We start from the raw sequence: 25,023 nt of genomic DNA, 5'->3' as shown, positions 1-25,023 counted from the left end.
TCTGCTGTTTTTCTTTGGAAATTGTTATACCCGTTATTTATAAATGACAAGGTTATATTTTCTTTGTTGTAATGCATGTAACAGGATGAAGTAGTACTATTAAGAAATCTAGATTAAAAGAACCAAAATTGTCCCGAAAATTTGACCCAATCAAAAATTAAAATATCTGTAACTCAGCGACTATAAGAGCTAGAGGCATCAAATTTAAAAAACAAACGGGTATTATTCACATCGACATCATAGTGATTTTAAAAGTTTTCCACGCCTCTTCCGCCTGCGCAAATTGGTTAAGACTCCATCATACTCACAGTTTTTAAGAAAGAAGATTTTTTATGATGCTAAACTTTCCCTTTTAATATTATTAATCACTCTATTTAATTGCTTTAAGATCGAATAAATATATCCGTAGTTATAGCTGTTTTAAAAATTTCAAACAGCACGAGCGCCTAAATATATGCAGTAAATTTAATACTGTTACATTAAAAAACTCATAGATACAATTAATATATATTTATATTAACAAACGGGTATCTTCTAGTCGAATACTCGTGCTTTCTGTATGTATTTTTATTCCTATATTCATTTGCCGCTACTGTTTGCCGCTCTGTTTATTTTACAGGCCATACGCAGTTTTTATATTCATGGACACAGTCGTAATTCTCTCCTGCCACAAGATAATTCAACACATGTTCCAGTCTCAGCTCAAATAATTCAACTAGAAACTGATTTAAAGCCCATTTGGTTGCAATTGCAACATAAATTTGAAATTGCTTGCGATTCGAATTGCAATTGTTATTGTCGATTTTATGTTGCAATTAAAATTGTTTTGTGCTTAGCTCGTAAATAACAAAATACAATGACAATGAATTTGAATAGATCGTGTCTAAATGATAAATGTTAAGCATTTGTCATGCGGCAAGACGTAAATGAAGTCTCCGGGCACCTTTTAAATCGCATTCCAATGTGTTTTGGACCAAGTTTATAAAAAGAACGACAGAGATAGAAGCGTAATTGAATAATTTGAAGTAAATCTGCCATTGAGCTGAGCTGGCATCGATTTGGCAGATAATGGACACGTGATTGAATTTAAATGGCCGCACAATTCAATTGTTCAATTGTCCGCATGATGACTAAGGTGGAATGGATTTAATAGAGATGGGTAACGGTAAAATGATAAGGAAGAAGTGATATTTAATTTTTATAAATTTATAATTTCTACGTAATACGATATATCGGAATAATTTCATTACTATTAAGTCTTTTATAATTTTTGTGGGAACTAAGTACATAAGCATTTCTTGGTCCTTTCAAAATCTTCTGATTTTATTTCAGAACAACCTAACGAACAAACCTATTAAAATCTAAGTTTTTTTAAAGATTGATTTCATTATATTTTTGATTATTATTATCGACAATAAAGAATCGACACAATGATTTTAATAAAGATGCGTATGTAAATATAAAATAATTAAAATTATATCGAATTAAAAAAATTGAATTATTAATATTTAAAAATATATATTACTTAATTAAAAAATTCAAAGAGTGTAAAAATTTAAGGTTTAACTTCAAGCGTTTGTCATTTAAGTGAATTTGTTACCTTTATAGAATTAGAATTAAAAATACAAATCATAAAATTTAAATTCATTAAAATTAATGAATTTAATAAAAACAAAAATATTGTAAATTGATAAGGTAGTAAAATATACAAATTTTCATTTTTTTCAGTAGTTTGTGTTTGTTCTTTTTTTGCCAAAATATATCTGTTTAAAAATATAATCGTTTAACTTCCATTTTTGAATAAATTTAAAAAGGTTGCCTTCAAGTAATTTTAAACTTGACTAATTAACTTTTATCAGTTTAAATTCAACAATATATATTAGATATTTATTTTAATATGATATTTTCGATGTAATTTCTATTCAATTTCGATATTTGTTCTTTTCGATAGCCATCCCTAATTTCGATATTGATTTGATTGCACTTACAATTTGAATTTCTCATTCCATTTGGGGCTAAGCGTGTGCGGCTTAATGCTGGTGGCCTTGATGAGCTTGGCGGGCACCGGGCCGCCCAGAGAGTCGCGCTGCTCCCGTCGACCTCCCGTCGCCTCGCGCCGCTTGAAGCTCAAGCGAAAGCTGTGCTTGCGATGCGGTGGCGAATCTGTGGCACTGTTATCGAAGCCACCGCTCATATCCGCGGAGAGGGCGCGCGGAGTCGGCGGCAGCGGCAGCGGCGACACGGGCGGACCGCCGTCCGGCTGTATGCCCAGCATACAATATGGATCCGAGAAGCCTATCAAGCAGAGACAAAGAGAAGAAAATTATACAAAAAAGATGAAAAAATTAATTCAGAATGAAGATTGCGGTAAAAGGATTCATGTCACATTAATGAAATGCGAGCGACATTAAATGGCAATTAATGACAGACGCCTGCAGCCTGCAGCGAACAACTGGCGACAGAATACAGAAGACAGAGGACAGACGACAGTTGGCAACTGACAGCGACACACACGGCGTATGATTAACATTTCATTTGCATAAAGTGCCGCTCAATTATTAAGTGCCTGTGATTTACACACGCACACAATCACACTTACTATATATATATAATACAGACTGGCTGGCAGTGTTGCCACAACTATTTTATGTCAGCTCCGACTATATGTTTAGCTGCTCTTAAAGCTATTCAGCATATTTATATTTGATTATGCCAGTTGAAATTCTTTGAAAAATTGTCAAGGAAAAAGTAAGGAAAAAATTCACAGTGATGACCAAAATTGAAATTTTTTAAGTGTATAATATTTTGATGCAGAATCAATTTGGAGGCCAAATAATGATCAAAGTGGTATTCTGCATGAAAATCGGTCAAATTTTGGCAAAGTTATAGCTGTTTGAAGTTTGAGATAAAGTGTCAAGGGGTAGGTATGGAAAAAATTCACAGTGATGACCAAAATTGAAATTTTTTAAGTGTATAATATTTTGATGCAGAATCAAAGAAGAGCCCAAATAATGATCAAAATGACATTCCGCAAGTTTTGGCAAAGTTATGACAGTTTGAAGTTTGAGATAAAGTGTCAAGGGGTAGGTGTGGAATAAATTCACAGTGATGACCAAAATTGAAATTTTTTAAGTGTATAATATTTTGATGCAGAATCAATTTGGAGGCCAAATAATGATCAAAATGATATTCCGCATGAAAATCGGTCAAGTTTTGGCAAAGTTATGGCTGTTTGAAGTTTGAGATAGAGTGTCAAGGGGTAGGTATGGAAAAAATTCACAGTGATGACCAAAAAATGAAATTTTTTAAGCAAGTAAAATTCTGATGCAAAATCAATTTAGAGGCCAACTAATGATCAAAATGATGTTCCGCATGAAAATCGGTCAAGTTTTGGCAAAGTTATGGCTGTTTGAAGTTTGAGATAGAGTATCAAGGCAAAGTTATGACAGTCGAAAATTTTTGAAAAAGTGTCAAGGGGTAAGTACGGAAAAAGCGATATATAATGAACAAAAACTAAATTTTCTTAGTAAATAAAATCAAATTTAAGATAAAATAATGATCAGTGTACTATTATTATTTTATAATGTACAACAAATTATTTATAAGCAAATTAAATGTGTTTCATAATATTATCTTCAAGTGGCAGCCATGGTTACATTTCTATCTAACAAACACAGAGAGAAATGATAATCGATTTAATGGGCATTTCGTATTTAATTCCAACTTCAGATTGGAATTTTTGGTTTGCTTGGCATTTGGAATATTTCTGAGCTGTTTGTTGTTGATGTTGTTGTTACTTAATTCATGCTTGACCTGAAATTTGTAGCTGCGATTGCTGCTAATGAAAATTGAACCTGTCATGGAAGATGCCTGGCAACAATAACAACAACGGCTTATTTACCAATTGAGACTGGTCCCAAAAAACAAAGGCGACTTCACTCATCAGCCACGTTTCATTGGCAACAAATTGTTGTTGTTGTTGTTGTGGTTGTTGCTGTTGTTATTGAGCTGTTGTTGTTGCCGTCAGCAGTACATTTAGCAGATGGTATAAAGAAGTTTTCCAACTGGCAGAACCTTCAAACACTGCAAGCAACAGAGGCAACAGCAACAGCAACAACAATGGCAACAAGAGCAACACTCAACGTATTCCTTACACATCCTTGAGCACATTAAAATGCGAAATTGCGTTGCCTTTAACAATGTTGCTGTTGTTGTTGTTGCTGTTGTCGTTGCTGTTGCTCTCGAGCATAATGAACAAAATGGGAAGCATTAAATTGCAAATTTATTGAACGAGCTGCGGAACAGAGTCGATGACTTTGCTCTCGGTTCAAGTCTAGCAGTGGGCGTAAGAAGGTGATGGAACAGAAGGGAGGGGTGGGCAAGGTCGCTGCTGCTGCGGTAACTGTGACATGGCCAGAAATCGAAATAAGAATGGCAAAAAAAAAATTTTGTTAAATATGCGTGCATAACACACATGTCACACACACACATACCTACAATTTATGGCTGCCTCGTTTGACTTTTTTATTTACACACACACATACACGCACACACACACGCACACAAATTCATAATGCAATTATGGAAGCAGCCGCAAAATCAATTTGGAAACTAAGGGAAATAATATTTACACACAACTCTTGACAGATTGCTACATATTCAAGATGACGAAGGAAAAGAAGGGAAAGGAAAGGAAACGAAGGAAGTAAAATCAGGAAACGAAGCAGGAGTGGGAAAAAGGAACAGTTAGCAAAGTATACACCGAAAAAAGAGGAATTGTGCTTAAAAACATGTTTAAAATTCTTGATTTTAAAATGCAAGTTTCTTTTTTTTAATATGTATGTGGAATATACATATATAAGTGTATTCAAGTTATAAATGTTAAAATAATTCTATATACAGATCAATGGGCAATGATCTAAAATGGTCAAATAAGTCCAAGTCCTATATTTTTAAAGACCAGTTAAATTCTCTGATTAATAACTAAGAGATATTTTGAAGACAAATAAATAAAAATTAATGTCAAATTTGAAAAATATTTCTTGGATAAAGTTTAGCTAGACTTAAAAAATAGGGACCAATTTCTCTCGGATAAAATTTAACTTGAGCTAAACAAATCAAATAATAATTATATTTTAAAAACACCTATGCTTAAAGTATTTGCTGAGAGCAAAAAAAAAAAGAAAAACAATCTTTAATTAATTATTTTGTTATTAATGCTGAATTAAAAAAAAATTTTTTTTGGGTAAAGTTTAACTACACTTAAAAAAGGCAAAAAAATAAAAATAAAATTTAACTGGATCCTAAATATTTTAAATTTTGAGTAAAAAATAATAATGACAAATTAAATACACAGATATTTAAAAAATTTGACTGAGAGCAAAAAAAAAAACCACTTTCGATTAATTATTTCGAATTTTGATTCTATAAAAAACTGAGATGAACGGATTTTTTAATACCGTTTGTGATTTATTTAATCGCTGACATTTTTATCTGTGTAAGAGAAGTTTTACTGGCAGTATGTGCTGCGTCTTACCATTGGCATCCTTTGCCTCGAGGCCGTCCGCCTCAATGACGACCGCTGAGAGGACGATTATCTTCGGCTTATCCTCGGCGGAGGCATGCAGCAGGCGATAATGACGATCCGGATTGACAGCAAAGGCGCGCTGGGCATGCAGATACATTTCATCCTTATAATGCGCAAACTGCAACAGACAAAGTGAGAAAAAAAGCAGAGCTAGAGTGAAAGCTCAACGTATGAACGTATCAGCAAAAATCACGTATACGCCGCGTGCTACTGTTGCTGCGACACGCGTTTAATTAAATCCAATTTCATTTAATTATTTTGGCATTTATTTGTGCATATTTTTCAATGGCAAACAAACGACAAAATTGTAATATCATCAGCTTCAGCAGCAACAATACAAATTAGCATATTTTCACAGTATAAACAACAAACAAAATTTTATTTTTATTGGCTTCCGTCAACGCTACAAAAATTTGCTGCTTTTGTTTGCTTTCGATGCCACCCTTATAAAAAAGAGAACAAAATATATATATATCAAAATTGTTTCATCTGCATTTTTTTGTTTGCTTTTTTTGATATTTTTATTTTTCCATATTGATTTATCAGAAGCCTCGTTGTTCTGCCTGCCAATTGTCGAAGTGACTTGATGATTTGCACACGCTTCGCATAGCGCTTTCATCAGCTTCTTTTGCTACTGATTCCCTCCTCCCTAAATTGCCACACCCCTCCACTCCCTTTCTTATCAGAACCAACTGTCTGGGCGTATTATTTTAATTTGATTGCTTTGACTGCAGTCGCCTAGGCAGCGTCCATCTAAATTATTAAGATTCTTACTTTGCCAGCTGTCGCTTTTCCATTCCTATTATCATTTTCTCCTTATATCAAAACTCATTTGATTGCATTTTTTTGGTGTTATTTTCTTTGAAGAAAGAGCGGCATAGTTTAACACATATTTCCTAAAAAAAATACAATATGGTTGCCATTTTCCTTTGCCAACTTAAATTTATTTAAATTAAAATTCCAATATCAATAAATTTAAATTTTTTCTTTACAGCTCATAATTTATACATAATATTTATTTTATTTTTAATTTTTAATTTATTTTTTATACTCGGTAATTTTTTCGTTGCCGACTGCTTTTAGTCCTGCATAAATAAATAAATAAATGAATAAAAAAAAAAAGAACAAATATTCAATCTATTTATAACATAGTGACGTTAAAGTACTAATAAATAAATACCAACAAATTACATAAGAATTAGCTTTAGACTTTCATCATTGCTAATACAAATCGATTGGAGATTGAATACTGAAGCTCAAATAAAGAAAAAGCGCGAATAATTTTTTCAGTTATAAAATTTTTGCAGCCTTGAGACGCGTTAAGTTTTGTAGCAATTTGTATTTGATTCGCCAACATTTTTTTTAATTATATAAGTTTTTATATTTAACGCATTTGCTTTCGTCTCGAATAATTAGATCGCAATTTGTCTCAGCCAGGTCAACACAATAGAAAGTATGTGAGACAAATTCTCACTTGAAAAACAATATCGAAAAATCGAAATCCTAATCATAATCATAGGCGTATAACATGTTCAATATATTTTTTTTATTTTATGCAAAGAACAATAAACATTTTTCATTTAATAAAATGAAAAAAATCGGCATTATGTTGTTGTACTTTCTGAACCTTCAAGGAATCGGGCTAATCAGAAGTAACTGTACTTTTTAGCCGTTTACGCCATTTTGTCGGTTATACGGCGGACGACCACGAGGCACAGCATTATCTTCGGGTTGGAAGGCGTGGCAAATAGCGCACAAGCTTACCAAAATCAACTGACAAAAATTAAAAATTAAAAAATTCTTTTAATTAAAAATAACTTAAGGAAAGACATACCAATATTTTCATTTTCAACTGAATTCCAAGAAATTTCCAGCCAACTGTTTTATAGCTTGAATCTTGTCGCGTTTTATAGAATTTTTGATTGTGTGATAAATTGCATTTGATACACAATAATTTTATATAAGAAATTAGTCTTGCAGAGTCAGCAATTTGTCTCAGTCTGGTGTACAAAATCAATTACGATTCCAAAAGCAAGTGACAAGAATATGATTAAATTAATACAAAACACAGTTTCAAAAATTTTTAAGTTAAAAAAATCGAAGAAAAAATCCTTTTAAATATATCTTTTATTTGCTTTTTAAAAGCTCAAAATTTTTATTACTCAAATATAGTTAATTTTGTGACTGTTCATATTTAATTCCAATAACCAAATCCTCTCAATCCTCTCTCTTGTTCTTGATTATAAGGTGGTGGGGCAAATCGTCTATCAAAATAAGGATCATAGGCGTGGCAAACAGCACACAAGATCACTAAAATCAACTAAAAAAATTAAGAATTAAAAAGAAATTCAAACAAAGGAAGCGACTTACTAACATTTTCATTTTCAACAGAATCTAAAAGAATTTCTAGCAACTGTTTCAATTACTTTAGTCTTGTGGCGTTTTATAGAATTTTTGGTTGAATGTGTGATAAATTGAATATAGTACACATTTATTCAAATTAAGCAATTTGTCTCAGCCAAGTGTACAAAAAAAAATAATTTTTTTAAAAGCATGTGAGTAAAAAGACTCCTCTTAAATAAAAGAAACATTTTTAAAACTTATTTTTTAGTTCGAAAACAAAGCGTGATTATAAGCGTGTCTTTTTATCTACATCTTTTATTTATTTTTTCAAAAGTATCACAAAATTTGCATTATTTAAGAATAATTATTTTGTAGTTTTATATTTATTTCCAATAAACACCCCTATTCGACAGTTCTGGGTCATAATCCGCTGTGCGAGGAACCGGACGTTTTACTTTATTTATATCATCTGGAAGGGCGTGGCAAATAGCACACAAGGCAACTACTAAAATCAACTAAAATAAGAAATATCTAAGAATTATAAAGATTCTTAAATTTAAATAACCAAATGTCGATCCTACCAAAATTTTCATTTTCACAAGCTGCACTCCAAAAAATTATCTACCGAACTGATTTAAATTGCTTTACTTTTGTCACTTTATATAGCATTTTTGTTGAGATGTGTGTTAAATTGCATTGGATTCACATTTATTTAAATTAAATGCAAATTTAATGCATTTATATTCAGAATTCGGTTTCAGACAGGATTTTACAATAGAGTCCTGTTCACAAAAAATATCAAAAGCATATCCTCCCAAAGCTCGTACATCAAAGAAACAGTTTTAAACTGTTGCTTAAATATATATAATCCATTTTTAGAGAAGCACATCACAATCATATTATACTTATAGTATTTCATATATATTTTGTATTTGATTTAAAATATTTTTTTTTTCAAAGTACAAAGTGGTACATTTTTATTTATAGTTTATATTCATGCTTTGAACAAACGACATAATCTTTAATTTATAAAACCAAATCTGCAGGATTAAGATGCACTGCTTCGATATCCCATAGCACGAAGCTCCTCTAAAGAACTAGGGTAGTGAACAGCATACAAGACAACTACTAAAATAAACTATTAAAATAAGAAAATATAATTATTGATATCGTTAAAGTGTAATAACGAAACAATCAAAAGTTTGGCTTACCAATATTTTCATTTTCACTCCAAGGAAATTTCTAATACACTATTAGAATTAAAACACTCTTCTCGCTTTAAATAGAATTTTGGCTAAGATGTGTGTTGAATTTCATTGGTTTCACCTTTATTTGAATTACAAAATGAAATGTATTTTAATTCGTCTCACAAATTTGTGCAGAAAATTGTTTTACACAGGGTTACAAAATAGGAACTTGTTCAGAAAAAATGTCAAAAGAATATCCTGTACATAAATCAAAGAAGCAATCTTAATACTGTTGCTTAAATATGTGTAATCTAATCTTAAAAACGCACATCACAATCAGATCGTATGCTTGTAGTATTTCATAAACATTTTGTATATTACCTAAAATATTTTATTTTCAAAGTACAAAGTGGTTCATTTTTTTTTATTTATATATTTTACTCATTCAAAAACGACATAATCCCTATATTATAAAACCAAATCTGCAGGATTAGGATGCTGTGCTTCGATAGCCCATAGCTTATCTGAAGGACTAACGTGGTAAATAGCACACAAGGCAACTACTAAAATCAACTATTAAAAGAAGAAAAAATAATTATTGATATCATTGAAGTGTAATAACGAAACAATCAAAAGTGAGACTTACCAATAATTTCATTTTCACTCCAAGGAAAATTCAACAGACTGTTGGATTTAAAACACTATTCTCGCTTTAAATAGAATTTTGCCTAAGATGTGTGTTAAATTTCATTGGATTCACATTTATTTGAATTACAAAATGAAATGTATTTTAATTCGTCTCGCAGAGTTGGGCAGAAAATTTGTGCACAGAAAGTTTTACACAGTGTTGCAAAATAGGGACTTGTTCAGAAAAAATGTCAAATGAATATCCTGTACATAAATCAAAGAAGCAGTCTTAACACTGTTGTTTAAATATATGTAATCTATTCCTTAAAAAAGCACATCACAATCAGCTCATATACTTGTAGTATTTACATTTATATCCATTTAGTTTATTACAAAGTGATTTATTTTTATTTAAATATTTTTTTCATTCAAAAACGACATAATCCCTATTTTATAAAACCAAATCTGCAGGATTAATATGCAGTGCTTCGTTAGCCTTTACAGAATCAGGCTTATCCAAAGGATTAGCATGACAAAAAGCACACAAGGCAACTACTAAAATCAACTATTAAAAGAAAAAGAAAAAAATTAATGATATCGAATAATTTTGAAACAATTAACTTACCAATATTTTCATTTTTACTCCAAGATAATTTCTAACTAACTGTTTTAAATTGCTTTACTCTTCTCGCTTTATATAGAATTTTTGACTAAGATGTGTGTTAATCTTCATTCGATTCACATTTATTTTAAATAACAATTTCAACGCATTTCAAGTCGTCTCAGAAAACAAGACCAAAACTTATGTAAATATATTACTTAAATGGAAAGTTAAATAAATAAATAATCAAACAAATAACAAAATACAAATATTTTAAATTTCTATTTATTTACAATGAAGAGTAATTTATTGCCAACAAATTTAAATGGATATTAAAGGCGTAGATAAATAAAAATATATATTCTATTTTCTGAATTATTTATAGTATTTCAAAATGTGCTTAACACCTATTAAAGTAAATATTTATATATATTTAATATTATTTATATTTTCCACACACATTTTTTGATGTATTTCTTGTTGTGCTTAGCGTATTTATTTATCCATTAGTTTCTATTAAAAACATTAATCTAGTTGCAGCTACCACGCATTTATTTGTAATTATTTTCCATTAAATCTAATGAAGAAAGTGGGGAAAGTAGAAGCTGAAGAAGAAGCATTTGCCGTTACGGAGCGGAATAAATAACTTTAGTGACTCGACTCTCTTGGTAACTAGGATCCAAAAGCCCCGCGAGACTTGACCAGCTTCTCAACTCAATCACAGCGGGAGGACTAACGTTATTTTCCTGCCGCTGTGGAAACTTTTATTATGCTCTAAGCTTCTTCCACTCCCCTATTTCCGCTCTCTTCTCACAACAACTCAAGTTTCATTAGTTGTGCAATTTTCTTGCTGTTAAATTAAAAACGATAATTGAAAAATGAAGCTGAGGGAGAGGGAGAGGAGAAGTTATGCCTTGGAAAACTTGTGAAAATACTCGTATTGGAAAACTACAATCGAAATGAAAATGGCAGTGAAAACACTTTTATAATTGCAATTTTCTGACCACAAGTGAGAAGGGGAAGGAAACTTGCTTTCAAGTCTCAACTTGTGCTTAATCCATTTGAGGCTTAAACATTTTAGCCTTGGCAGCAACCGGTATTAATCATTTAAATTGCACAACATTTTGGGGGCTAAACGCATGTGATTAACTAGACCCTTCAATCATCTATCATCTCCGGCTCTAACCCACACACACGCACACACCCTAGCACAACAAATATGCTCGTTAATTTTCAGCTAAAATACAGTTTGTATAATTTCCAACTATTTGCATAAGTTGTGAGTTGAGCGTTGAACCTAAATCAAAGATTTATATGATTTTCCCAAGTTCCTTCTCCTAGTTTCTCTTGCCACACAGTGTTGGCAACTTTTCAGGCTGCCCACTTTTTATTGATTTCTATGTAAATTGTTTAGTCCTGTATTTGCTTACCTGTCCACCTGGCGCTGGCGCTCCCACAGTGTTGGCAATCGTATGCAACACCTCCACGTAGAGCTTCTCCTTTTCATCCTGCCGGTCAATGGACTCCTCCGGCGCTGGCGGATCACGTTCATTTTCTGGATTAGCCTCGGCACGTGATTCGGCCGCACGCGTTGCCGACATCCGACGATTTTCACGTTTCCATCCCAACGATGTAAAATTCTCAAAATACGAGCCATCTGTTTCCTGCACACTGTAAAAGAGAGCGAGAGAGAGAGAATATAAAATAGAGACTAAGGTGGAGTAAATTGTATTCATGAGTAGAGTCACATGAGAGCAACAGTGTTGCCACTTTAGCTGTTTTATGGCTACACTACTTTTTATCTATTTATCTATATTTATTTATTTTAAATTTATATTTATATATTTATATTTATTAATATTTCTTAGTTTTAATATTAGTTAGAAATTTTGCTAATAAATAAATTCAATATAAAATATTTTTAATATAAAAATAACTGAGTTAAGAACCAGAAAAAATTAATTTATGATACATTTTTGGGGTACTATAATTCTAAAATACGTTTTAAATTACAGACAGGGTCTGAAAATAAATAAGGTTTGAGGCTTTAATAACATATGGCCAATAAATTATTTAAATATCTACAAAAAATTTATATATATATATATAGATTATAGGCGAAAAGTCATTGTTGCCAAAAAAATAAAATTTAATTGAATTTTAATTTTAATTTGTATTTATTTATTTGTTTTCTAGTGCTACAAGTAGACAGTTTACTTATAAAATAAAACACTAGTTACTACAAATTGTTTACCTATATTTTGCATTTTAAAAATTATAAACCTTTGTTTTAATTTTAATCGTAATAATGTATTATGTAATAAAGGATTAATTCAAAGCTACAAGAGTAAAAATTAAATTAAAAAATTATTATATTACACGAACATTGTTTTTAGCAGCATAATAATTTTGTTTTAGCTATTTCTGGCAACTCGTATGTTTTAATAAAAATTATCTATTTGAACTGCTGACAACCCTGGCAGGCACTTCATTTGATCAAACAATTTCTGGGTTATTGACTCCTCTCTGTGGCTCTGTCTCTGTCAGCTGCCAGCTATCAGCTGCCTCTCTAATTGGCACTGTCAATATGTTCTCCCTCATAAGTATTAAGTATTCCATTTTCGCATTTCGGATTGTCAAACCTTTTTCAACATTGATGAGGGTCGACTTTATATTTTGCCCAGTTGCCTGGCTTCTGATGCTAATTGTATACAAATATACATATTTAGCAGTCAAGTTTTATTGAAAATTCTCTGTGTGTGACTCGATTAAATTTGATATTAATCATACGCCCAGTGCGCCCAGCCAAAACTCAATGTTGTCTGTGTTAAAAAAAAAGGTCAAAACATTTGGCAAATCTGATAATGTTGTGAATAATCATTTGATTTGCATTGCACACACAAACACACACACACACACACATATACAGAGTGTCACATTTCCTCTTTAAAAAAAAGAGAGGAAAAACTTTTCACACTCAGCACAAAATAGGCAGCAACTAAGCGGCTTAACTTGGTCGAGTTTTTTACGTTGTTGACGCCTCTAGCAAAAAAAAATAAAATAAAAAAAAAAACAGTTTTTTACTTTGCTTTTTAGCCTGGCTCAAAATGTGACCAACACTTTTCTGTCGACACTTTTTCGAGTGTCGTGCAAAAAGACCAAGAGGAAGAGACTTATTCACATTGCATTGTTTGCAACTTGGTCAAAAGTTGACATATTTCATACCCTCTAAGCAGAGGAAATTTAAGAGGGCTTAATATAGCTGGTAGCTGAGCTAAATTATATAAATTTCTACAGGGTAATCGCTAGTCGCTGCATCTATCAATTTAAGAAGTTGACAAAAACTTTAATTTTAAACTTTTTGCTTTATGATTTTCACTGTCGTTATCGCTTACTCAATTTCAGTTTAAATTTCTTAACAATTTTCCTTACGAATATTCATTTTCATTTTCATGTTCAGTTTTCGTTTTTGTTTTCAGTTTTCAGTTTTAGCCACAAAACTTTGCTATGGCAACTTTTTGTCGCTGTTATTATTATTTATTTATTTTGTATTTATCTTTGTCGCAATATTTAAGTGTAGGTAAACAGATCCTGCCACTGTCACTCGAACGGACTTGAACTTTTCCTTAGTTTGCCAATTATTCATTATACAATTTCTCTTTATTTTATTTCCTTCTTTACTTTTTGCCTCTTTTGCTTTAGTTGAATTTGCTGTCACAAAAATTTGTTGCAAATAAATTGCCAACTAATGCGAGTTTGACGTTTTAAATTTTAAATTAGCATTTCGTTTTCCGCATTTAATTAATCGCCTTTATTTTCATTTGTTTATGTATATGCCATAATGAATTTTTGATGTTCGCCCATTTGTTATTTAATGCCTGCGGTTTTAGTAATTGTAACTTTTTGACTAATTAATTGCATTTTATATGATGTTAATTGTTTAAGTAGATTTGTTAACAGCATTTTGCACTTAACAGTGTTTATGTAAAAATAAGAGCGTTATTTATTTTATTTATTATTTATTTATTTATTAAACGTTGATTAAAAAACCGTCGACAGAAAATATAATAGAGTTTAAATACAATTAAATAATAAGAATGTAAGATTAACAATTAAATTATCTTATAATCAATTAAAATTCATAATTGAAAAGATAAACAATTTAAAATTAAAGTTAAAATTTATATTTATAGTTTAAGCTTGATGGCAACAAGTTTATGTTTCATTAATAAATTGATATATTTTTAATAAATTTTATTTATCATGATAATAAGTATTAAAAGAACCTCTTGCATATAAATAACAGATTAATTTTTAGCAACAACGTAGTCTACATAATGAAGCTTAATTAAAGTTGTTAGTTTGTTTTTTTGGCGCTCATCAAAAAGCACAATTAAGGACCTGACACCTGAAACTGAGGACTCAAGGTGAAATTGAAAGGAGTGTATCAGGTTTGCAAGTAAATGCATATTCCTTAAAGCAACACCTTATGAAATCTCATTTCATGCTTAATTAAATGCAACCTCAAGACCAAACGCTCATTATGCGCACATTTTCAGGTTAAACTGAAGCCGCATTATGCAAAGAAGGCGGAAGATGCAGCAAGATGGCGACGACGACGATGCTTGCCCCATGTTGCAGCCTTGCTTTAAGCAAGCTAGCTGCCTCGCTCTTTCTATCTCTCTCTCTCTCTCTCTCTCTGCCTCTCTTCTTCACTCTGTCTGTCTGTATGGCAACTTGGGCCCAAAAGTTTCATCAGTTCAAAAGGTTTGAGGCCCGCATCTGAAACTGCCAATGTTGCATAGACTTAGGCGTCTGTGCCCCAAAGTTTCTTTTGAAAAATAACGACGGGTGGCAAAAACGCGACGAACTTTTCTAATTACATAATTATGAAGGTCGACTTAAAAGTGGAGGACATTGAAAACAAATGTTAGACAACAGCAATTGAAGTACATTAATTAATTGGTAAATAATTCATTTTATTTTTAACCTAAACTCCAACTGCAAAGAGCCCTGATTATTTATGGCCAGAATCCCCAAAGACGCTCATTCGGATTAGACTACATTTAATATAGGCAACACACACAGTTACACACACACACACACAAACTTGTCTATACACTGCTAAAAAATTAATTGTAAAAATAAATATGTATTTGAAACATAAACTCACATAATTCATATTAATATCAACTCTAAAACATAATTTACAATCTAAAACACTTGAAATTTCAAATACAATTAAATCTGTCTCATATTATATATGATTATTATTATCAGAAACTAAAATTTATTTTTATTAATCATATTATTTCTAAGAAAAATCAACTTCTTACCAGAACAAATGCAATTTGTTTTCAAATATACCAATAAAGTTGTTCTTTAAACAGCCAATATATATCTTTTAATTTAAGATATTTTTCAATGAAATTAATTTTAAATTTAAAAGTATCTCTTTGATAAAATGTATGTGATCTTTTAAAAACTATCCAATTTACTATTAATAGTAATTTTTGTTGAGCACATGATTTTAGGCTAACAATTAAAATCAAAGTTTTTTATAGTTTATTAAAATATGCGCTAATAATATTTAATTTAAGACATTTTTTAAAGAAATTAATGTCAAATACACGTATCTCTTTGATAAAATGTATGTGAACTTTTAAAAACTATCCTTTTTATTACTACTAGCAATTTTTGTTGAACACATGATTTTAAGTTAATAAATTAAATCAAAGTTTAATATAGTTTATTTAAATATGCGCTAATAATATTTATTTTAAGACATTTTTCAAAGAAATTAATGTTAAATTTAAAAGTATCTCTTTGATAATTTCTGTTTAACTCATGAGTTTAAGCTAATAATTAAAATCAAAGTTTTATATAGTTTATTTAAATATGCGCTAATAATATTCAAGTAAAATATATTGCATATTTAAATTAGAATTCTTGAAGAGTTGTTTTTGCTCTGTGTAGTTAATTATAATGAGCAAAACATGCTGGCAGAGTTGTCAGCTCGTCAGTTGGTTAATATCGAAACTCATTTCGCACATCATTATTACCAACATCATCATCATTGTTGTTGTTAGCTATTATGAACTTTGCACTTACCCAGAGTTGGAACGTGGATCGACCTCGGGCCAACTGAGTCGACGCTTGCAAAATGCCAGCGGTGGTCGAGGCGGCGGATCCGGTTGATGCAGTGGCGAATTCCGGCTACGAAATGAACCCGTACGAGGCGGCGCCAAACACTCCAGGGCGCGTGATTGGCGACGCGAATTAATGGGTGTGCTCCCGGCGGATGAGTTGCCTCCAGTCGCCGAGCTGCTTCCCTTGGGATACCCTGTGGATTATTGCATATCGAATACAACACATTATTGAATGCACTTAATGACGCAGCTATTTTCAATCGCTTAAATAAATGGCAAACAATTAGGGCAAGTGTGCTCGACAGCGAGAAACTCGCTACTGAAAAGCAACATGAGTTTAAGAAAATTAAATCATATTAAAATAAAAATAAATATTTTCAAAATAAATACTTATTCAAGGAAAAAGACTGTAGATAAATATAGAAATTTTCTGGGATTCGATTATTATACATTATATATTATTATACATTGATATAACAATCAGTTCTTATATCTTATATCATATATTATTATATATTAATAAAACAATCAGTTTTTATATCAATCTAGAAATATTTTGAGTATTTAATTCACACTGAATTGGTGAATTCAAGTCCAATAAAGTGATAAAAATAATAGCCTATTTAAAATATATCGAATATCTGACAAAACTGTATTATTTAAGCTGCTCTTGAAATTCTTTTTATACCCTCTTTTGACAACAATGTTTAGGTCACTTTTTCTGCCTTTCTACATTTTCTTCCATTTTATAAATAACCTGTAAAATTGCCTAGAAATGTAAATTTTTATATCAAATAAATATTAAAAAAAAAAAAAAAATAATGTGTAAAAATGTATCAGCTTTATAGAGAAATTGGAATATATATTTAGTTGGTTGAGGATTCGTTCCTCTTTAATTGTAATCTTTAAAATCGCGTATCAATTATATATATTTATTGAACATTAATAACTTATAGAAAATCGTACAAGCTAATAAGTTTTAAGCTACTTATAAAAAAGCAGGACCGACAAAAAGAACTTTTGAAATGTATTTGAAAAACAGTTTAAAAAAAAAAGTATGAAGAAGCTTAAGAAAAATAAACTTAAGAAGTTGCGCATAAGTCAAATTACGTTTTCATGTTGTTTGCTGTATCATTTACGCTTTTCCCCCATTTTATAACATTTTTAATACTCTTCGTTTTTTATAGAAAGTCATGCAATTGTGATAAACAACTAGACGACGACGGTCGTAACTTTTGATACAATGGCGACTACTTAGCAATGAAGCGAATGTTAATGGATTAGGGGCAACTGCAATTTAGCGGCAACAGGCAGCAGGAGAGAGAGGCGGGGAAAGAGGAGAGAAGAAGGAAGCAGAGGAGGCAGCAAGGAAATAGAAAGGAAACAAGCCAGCCAGTCAGCAAGCAATCCGACTAAAGTCAATGTGATGCGGTCAATGTGGGGTAAGCTGAAAATGTGTAACTAAAGAGGTAGAAAGGGAGGGAGAGAGTGAGAAAGGGAGAGAGGGAGACAGTGTAGGGGATGTTGCATAGGGATGCGATGCTCTACACTGAAAAAAAAATGTTCTAAAATAAAGATTTTGGTCTCAGAACTAAGAATTTTAGTATAAAAAATGCGTTGAGAACATAAAACTCTTAAATTAAGAGAACACATCTAGATTTTAAGAACATTTTAAATAAGACCAAGTTTTTATTTTAAAAATAAATATTCTTAAAACTAAAATTAAAAATTAAAAAAATAAAAATTATTATTTATATTTATACTTTTTTTTTTAATTTGGATTTGTTTTCATTTTATTCTGTTTTAAAAATTTTATAAATGTTACTTAAATCTGTTAAGAGTGGGATTTGAACCGCCGCCTACTGCTTAACTACTGAAGCGGCTTCTCTAACCAGAGCGCCACGGGCCACCATTTGTTTTATATGAAATAGTACCTATTTATACTTTCCAAACCATTTAAGATTTTTATTCTTATATTAAGATTTTAAGATTTTTTAGATTAATAATCTTAGTTTTTAGTAATTTGGTCATAAAATAAACTTATTTTAAGAGCAAAATATTTAAGACGAATGTTGTTGATTTTAGAAGTTGGCCTTTTTTTTTCAGTGTTGGCAACACAACCGCAACCTTGACATGCATTTGTGCGGCTGCTGTTGCTGTTGTTGCTGTTGTTGTTGTTGTTGTTGTTGCTGCTACTCGCTTTCCAGTTTTAGTTATTGCTGCCAGCGACAAGGACACACTGTTGGCCTGGCTAAGGACATTGCTGCCACTCCATTTGTCTAACCATTGCTGCGGCTTCGTCACGAAAGCTTTATGGGCTTTAAGACTGTCAGCCCAGCTGCTTATGCAAATGCCAAAAACTAAAAGGCAAGTGGTAAGAGACGAGCAAAACCGACTGCTACAAACCCTGTGCTTAAATCACAAGAAAATCGAATTAAAAAAAAGGCATAAATGTTCAAAAAAAAAAAAAATATCAAATAAAATGCAACTTTTCAATGTTGAAATCTGAATCTTTTCAACTGTCCATATTATTATTTTTTTCGACTTTTAAATATAAATATATTATCTCAAAGGTACTGTAACGCAATAAACAATATTATTTAATAAATGCAAGTTAAAAAGATTTTTAACATTAATTTTTTAAGATTTTGTTCAGTATATAATTGTTAAATTAAATTAGAACGTAATTAACGGACTTAAAATTTGAATTTTTAAATAATTTTTGTACATGATACAGCAGTAAAAGAGAAGAAAAATTTTTTAAAGAATTTTATTTTAGTTAATATAATTGTACTGTATCAAGTATTTTGTATTTTATCATTGCTTGGATTGATTTGATCACAAAATCCCAATTTCTACGCTTAATGCACTTAAACAAACTTATCAATACCCTCGACACAGGGTGAAAGAAAAACAAAAATTAGAAAACCTAGAAAAAACCTGCTCAATTTTTCAGTTGCGTAAACTCAAAGTTGGTCCAAATACACTATCTTACATACATAAGGATAGAGAGAGAGAGAGAGATTGAAAGATACCCGTACATGACACACACACACACACACACGAATTCGCTTGCACGTTGGCGGTTTTGGAGCTGAAACGACGTTACGTCTGTTCGTTGCTGATGTGGCCAAAACCGCTCGTTCGTGGCTCCTACAACAAGATAAGCCAATTTCAATTTGATTCAAATGCTGCAGACGTTTGTAAATCAAAAGCCAGGCAAATGCCTCCGATCCACAACAGCTCGGAATTTCAGTTGCAGTTGTAGTTGCAGCTGCAGCTGAGACAGCATCATGGACACCAGGAGTCAGCGGTTTTTGTGGCATGCAACGACAACAGCAACGGAATCGGCAACAACAGCGCTGTGTCTTGACTTCCAAATGTGTTTGCACTACACAACTGGTATTACAACTACAACTGCAAGCAAAGCACAGTAGGAAAACTGGTTGCTTTTTATTCCAATTTCAAATTTGAAATGCGGTTTTAGCTAATTTAAATAATTTTATTTTGTTATTTAAAAAAATTCTTCTATTTTTATTTGGTGTTTTTCCCGAAAAAAAGCTGTTGAAAAAAGCATGTCATGAGTCAGATGTGAATGTGTATCTTTTGTTGTCCAAAAATATCCAGAAAAAACATGTTTTCTTCCCTTTTTTTCGATTTTTGTCATTGTAAGATAACAACATTTATTTGTTATATTTTTTTACTACATGTTTAGGTTCGTAAACGTAAAATTTTCTTGAAAAGTAAAAAAAAAAACATTTTTATTAAAAAAGAAACTAAAAAAACGGTAAAAAAAATATACTGTTATATTATTCCATCCCTCGAGATGACTAAATTAAAAACTTAAAAAAATTCCATTACAAAATAGAACTCAAAAAGTTCCTTGATTTTTTGTACATAAAATACATAGACAAAAACCAACAGACGATAATTTTGCTTTTTTCATAGAAATACTTTATATATTTTTCAAAGCATTTTATTCTTGAACTCTAGCAATTTTTTCCCACTGTACATAGAAGGCAAACCCAGAAGGAGCTCATATGCATGTTGATTGCTTTGGGCGTCGCATACTCGTAGTTTTTGTTGTGTCTTGCATTTCGCTTTGGATATTTGTTTAAACATATCCCCAAAAGTCGACGCGACAAGACGAAACTCTTGCCAATTTGCAGCAAATGCAAAAAGTTTCGGTCACATTTGCTGCTGGTGCCAAAAATGCTTGTTAAATTTGTATGTTTCGATATGAAATTCAATAAAGTTTTGCTGTTTGCATTTTTGCGGCTTGCCAATGACAAAGTTATCGATTACACATTACTTTTTACTTTTCCCCCATGTATTTGATGTAGTTTTGCATTGCTTTCAGTTTTGTTTATTTATGTCTTTTGTGTGCAGCTGTTGCGATTCGATTTCATTTTAAAATCTACACAACATGGCGTATGCGCAATATGATATACATATGCATATATCAGGGAAAACAAATACTGCGGAAAATTGTGTTTCTGTTCTGTAACTGCAACATCAACACATAACATTACGCTTCACTTAACTATAGAAAAATGAAATGCAAATTTAATTGCAACTTGTATGATTTAAGTCATAGTTAACTGTGTACTGAATAGAGACATAATTTCCATTTTCATATTTGCTCAAATTACGTTTACTCGACCAAACACAATTGTTTTATTGTTTTTTGCATAAACTGATTTATTACATTTAATGTAAGTAAATATTAATATTTGCATATGTTATTGGAATAATCAAAATTCACAATTAAGGAAATATTAAAATCAAAATAATTTTAAGATTCAAATAATAATCAGAAGAACAATGATATTCTTCAAGAAAAATAGGTTAGATTTAGGCAAAGTTATGAAGTCTTTGAGTAAGTGTCAAGGAAAAGTACGAATAAAGTAGACAATGAAAGAGAAAAAATCAAATTTTTTAAGTATATAAAATTTTGTTGTAGAATCAAAATTGAGACCAAATAATGATCAAAATGATATTCCGTATGAAAAACGGTCAAGTTTTGGCAAAGTTATGGCTGTTTGAAGTTTGAGATAAAGTGTCAAGGGGTAGGTATGAAAAAAATTCACAGTGATGACCAAAAAATGAGATTTTTTAAGTTAGTAAGATTTTGATGCAGTATCAATTAAGAGACCGAATAATGATCAAAATGATATTCCGCATGAAAATCGGACAAGTTTTGGCAAAGTTATGGCTGTTTGAAGTTTGAGATAAAGTGTCAAGGGGTAGGTATGGAAAAAATTCACAGTGATGGCCAAAAACTTAAATTTTTTAAGTGCATAATATTTTGATGTAGAATCAAAATAGAGACCAAATAATGATCAAAATGATATTCCGCATGAAAATCGGTCAAGTTTTGGCAAAGTTATGGCTGTTTGAAGTTTGAGATAAAGTGTCAAGGGGTAGGTATGGAAAAAATTCACAGTGATGGCCAAAAAATTTAATTTTTTAAGTGCATAATATTTTGATGTAGAATCAAAATAGAGACCAAATAATGATCAAAATGATATTCCGCATGAAAATCGGTCAAGTTTTGGCAAAGTTATGGCTCATTGAAGTTTGAGATAAAGTGTCAAGGGGTAGGTATGAAAAAAATTCACAGTGATGACCAAAAAATGAGATTTTTTAAGTTAGTAAGATTTTGATGCAGTATCAATTAAGAGACCGAATAATGATCAAAATGATATTCCGCATGAAAATCGGACAAGTTTTGGCAAAGTTATGGCTGTTTGAAGTTTGAGATAAAGTGTCAAGGGGTAGGTATGGAAAAAATTCACAGTGATGGCCAAAAACTTAAATTTTTTAAGTGCATAATATTTTGATGTAGAATCAAAATAGAGACCAAATAATGATCAAAATGATATTCCGCATGAAAATCGGTCAAGTTTTGGCAAAGTTATGGCTGTTTGAAGTTTGAGATAAAGTGTCAAGGGTAGGTATGGAAAAATTCACAGTGATGGCCAAAAAATTAAATTTTTTAAGTGCATAATATTTTGATGAAGAATCAAAATAGAGACCAAATAATGATCAAAATGATATTCCGCATGAAAATCGGTCAAGTTTTGGCAAAGTTATGGCTGTTTGAAGTTTGAGATAAAGTGGCAAGGGGTTGGTATGGAAAAAATGCACAGTGATGACCAAAAAATGAGATTTTTTCAGTTAGTAATATTTTGATGCAGTATCAAAGAAGAGGTCAAATAATGATCAAAATGATATTCCGCATGAAAATCGGTCAAGTTTTGACAAAGTTATGAAAGTTTGAAGCTTTTGAACAACTGTTAAAGATAGGTTAGAAGATAATAACATATTGGAACAATTTAAAGAGTGAAATATACCATAATTTTAAAGTACAATGCATTTAGAAAGCAAATCATGATGCAAAGGATATTGCGCATATGCATATCTTTAGTTTTAAAACAATTATGAAAGTTGTAAGCTTTAGGAACATAAATATAAATAAGAAGTATGAATTGTAGACAGCTCAGTCTTGGTCTACAGCAAATGATAAATCCATGCTATCTAAGTGATATATGTATATACCTTAGAAGAACTAATTATTATTGTTAATATTGTATTTAATTAGGTTTTGGCAGCGTGTTAAAATTGCTTCTGCCTGGACATTCATCAAATATAATAAGTGTCCTTAGTTGCGCATGGAGTTTCATTAATCCTGACACAGTTTGGTGGCTGCCACACGTGTCCCCACAGTCATTAATTGCCACACGAATGTGTGGGTTTATTTTCTTTTTTGTCTTTTTTCATTTGATGAAAGAGAGACGAAAATAGAAACTGAAACTTACCTAGTAATGGATTAGTGGCATTTGGGTTGCCGATTACGACGCCGCCGGCGGGGTAATTACCGCCTCCGGTTGTTGCTGTTACGCCCGCGGTGGGTTGAGTGGGTGCCCCATAAACGTTGCAAGTGCCAGTTGCACCAACGCCACTTAAGCCCAAACCGCTGCCAATGCTGGTTTGTTGTTGCAACGGCGGATGTTGGTGTGGTTGTTGCAGCTGCTGCTGTTGCAGTTGCTGCTGTGGTTGCACTTGCTGTTGCAACTGTTGTTGCTGCTGCTGCTGTGGCAGCAACTGTTGTGCAGTAGCAGCGGCAACGCCTGCAGCATTTGCCTGCTGTTCACTTGACTCCTGACGCGACAGTGAGAAGCGACGATTGCCGAGTCCCAAACTGGAGATGCCACTTGTTACATATTGTTGCATGGAGCTGAGGAAACTCATGGCGGCATTTGTTCTTGGTCTCCTCTTGCTTAATTGGCTTCAATTGTTGCTCCTTGTCCTTGTTGGTATTGTGAAATTAATCACTTGGAAACTTGGCGATTGTTAAGCTCGGGATTTGCTCACAAATTCGTTATGTTTTGTAATTATAAAACGTCCCTGTTGTTGTTGTTGTTGCGGTTGTTGTTGTTGTTTGTGTTGCTGTTGCCGTTTTAATTACCCCAATGTTGAAGGCTTAGAGCTCTGTAAGCAGAAGAATAACAATTTTAAGGCTGGGGCTTGAGATATTTGCATGCTTGTTGTTATTTTTAAACTTAATTGAAATTTTGGCCAGGCTTAAATCGATGCCAAGCAGCTATATATATATTAAGAAATTTATACAGTTAGTCAAATTATTATGCTCACAAAATGAAATTTTTACAAACTTTGTTTTTTGGTATTTTTATAAAAATTTAAAACCAATCAATCTCAATATTTTATTCTTTAACTTTTTCTTAGAGCCCTAAGCAAATATAATAAATTAAGTAAAAGTTATATAAAACCAAGAAACGATATTTTATAATGTATAATAAATTTAGTGATTTTGTTATTTTTAGCTCTTTATTTCTATATTTAACTTAGTTTTTGAGCCAAAAGAAACTTAAATACATTTTTGAAAAATACAAAAAATAAACAAATAAATATTTCACTATGAAAAATATATCATTAAAATTATAAAAATAAAGAATTTCATTTTTATATGCATATTACTATGCAAACTTAATTATAAAAATTATAAAAGTAAACAATTTGATTTTAATAAAAATAAACAATTTGATTTTTATAATTTTAAAATCATTATCTTATTCTTTTTTACTTGTTCTCATTTGGAGTAAGCAACTATAACAAATTTAGAGAAATAATAAAATTAAAATTATGTAAAATATATGCTGTGATATTTTTTCAATTTGTCAAAACAATTACTTGACTAACTGTATGTATTTACAAATGTAGAAAATGCTACACCTGAGCAGCAGCTTTAAAGGAAATTAGACAAAACCTACACAAAGGAATGCTAAGCTTCCTTTTAGCTATTTTTGTAGCATACTTTCCAGCGCTTCAATTGGGGGAACTTGAAGAATTTCCTTTGCTGAGTTTATTTATCTTTGATTGAGTTGCCGTCGCACTGTTCATATTGATTTAACGCCTGCTGTTTGTGCAAGCAATTTTGCGCAAATAACAGTGTGAAAAAAAATATGATTGCAGCATTGCGTTTATTTCATTTATCGATTGATTTGG

The 25,023-nt window shown here is 31.3% G+C and overlaps 1 protein-coding gene and 4 long non-coding RNA genes across 5 annotated transcripts in view; all 5 read right to left on the bottom strand.

Annotated features, from left to right (window-relative positions):
- The window catches only part of LOC117788253 (BAI1-associated protein 3), a 32,390-nt gene extending 8,642 nt beyond the window's left edge, over positions 1–23,748 (bottom strand). The window contains exons 1-5 of the mRNA XM_034626954.1: positions 23,316–23,748; positions 16,457–16,688; positions 11,776–12,016; positions 5,537–5,705; positions 1,989–2,295 (exon numbers count right to left, since the gene is read on the bottom strand). Of these exons, the coding sequence (XP_034482845.1) occupies positions 1,989–2,295; positions 5,537–5,705; positions 11,776–12,016; positions 16,457–16,688; positions 23,316–23,748 (1,382 nt within the window). The remainder of the gene's footprint in view (positions 1–1,988; positions 2,296–5,536; positions 5,706–11,775; positions 12,017–16,456; positions 16,689–23,315) is intronic.
- LOC117788254 lies at positions 7,212–7,471 on the bottom strand. The gene is made up of 2 exons (XR_004617749.1): positions 7,422–7,471; positions 7,212–7,360 (listed from the first exon to the last, which is right to left on the bottom strand). It is a non-coding gene; the product is annotated as an uncharacterized LOC117788254 (long non-coding RNA).
- Positions 8,284–8,566, bottom strand: LOC117788255. Its single transcript, XR_004617750.1, has 2 exons — positions 8,512–8,566; positions 8,284–8,445 (listed from the first exon to the last, which is right to left on the bottom strand). It is a non-coding gene; the product is annotated as an uncharacterized LOC117788255 (long non-coding RNA).
- Positions 8,901–9,173, bottom strand: LOC117788257. The gene is made up of 2 exons (XR_004617752.1): positions 9,142–9,173; positions 8,901–9,068 (listed from the first exon to the last, which is right to left on the bottom strand). It is a non-coding gene; the product is annotated as an uncharacterized LOC117788257 (long non-coding RNA).
- Positions 9,539–10,422, bottom strand: LOC117788256. Its single transcript, XR_004617751.1, has 3 exons — positions 10,370–10,422; positions 9,764–10,309; positions 9,539–9,690 (listed from the first exon to the last, which is right to left on the bottom strand). It is a non-coding gene; the product is annotated as an uncharacterized LOC117788256 (long non-coding RNA).
- Positions 23,749–25,023: the final 1,275 nt, after the last annotated feature.

The sequence above is a fragment of the Drosophila innubila genome, assembly GCF_004354385.1.
Source record: "Drosophila innubila isolate TH190305 chromosome 3L unlocalized genomic scaffold, UK_Dinn_1.0 0_D_3L, whole genome shotgun sequence".
NCBI lineage: Eukaryota > Metazoa > Arthropoda > Insecta > Diptera > Drosophilidae > Drosophila > Drosophila innubila.
This window is presented reverse-complemented; position numbering and strand designations above follow the sequence as displayed.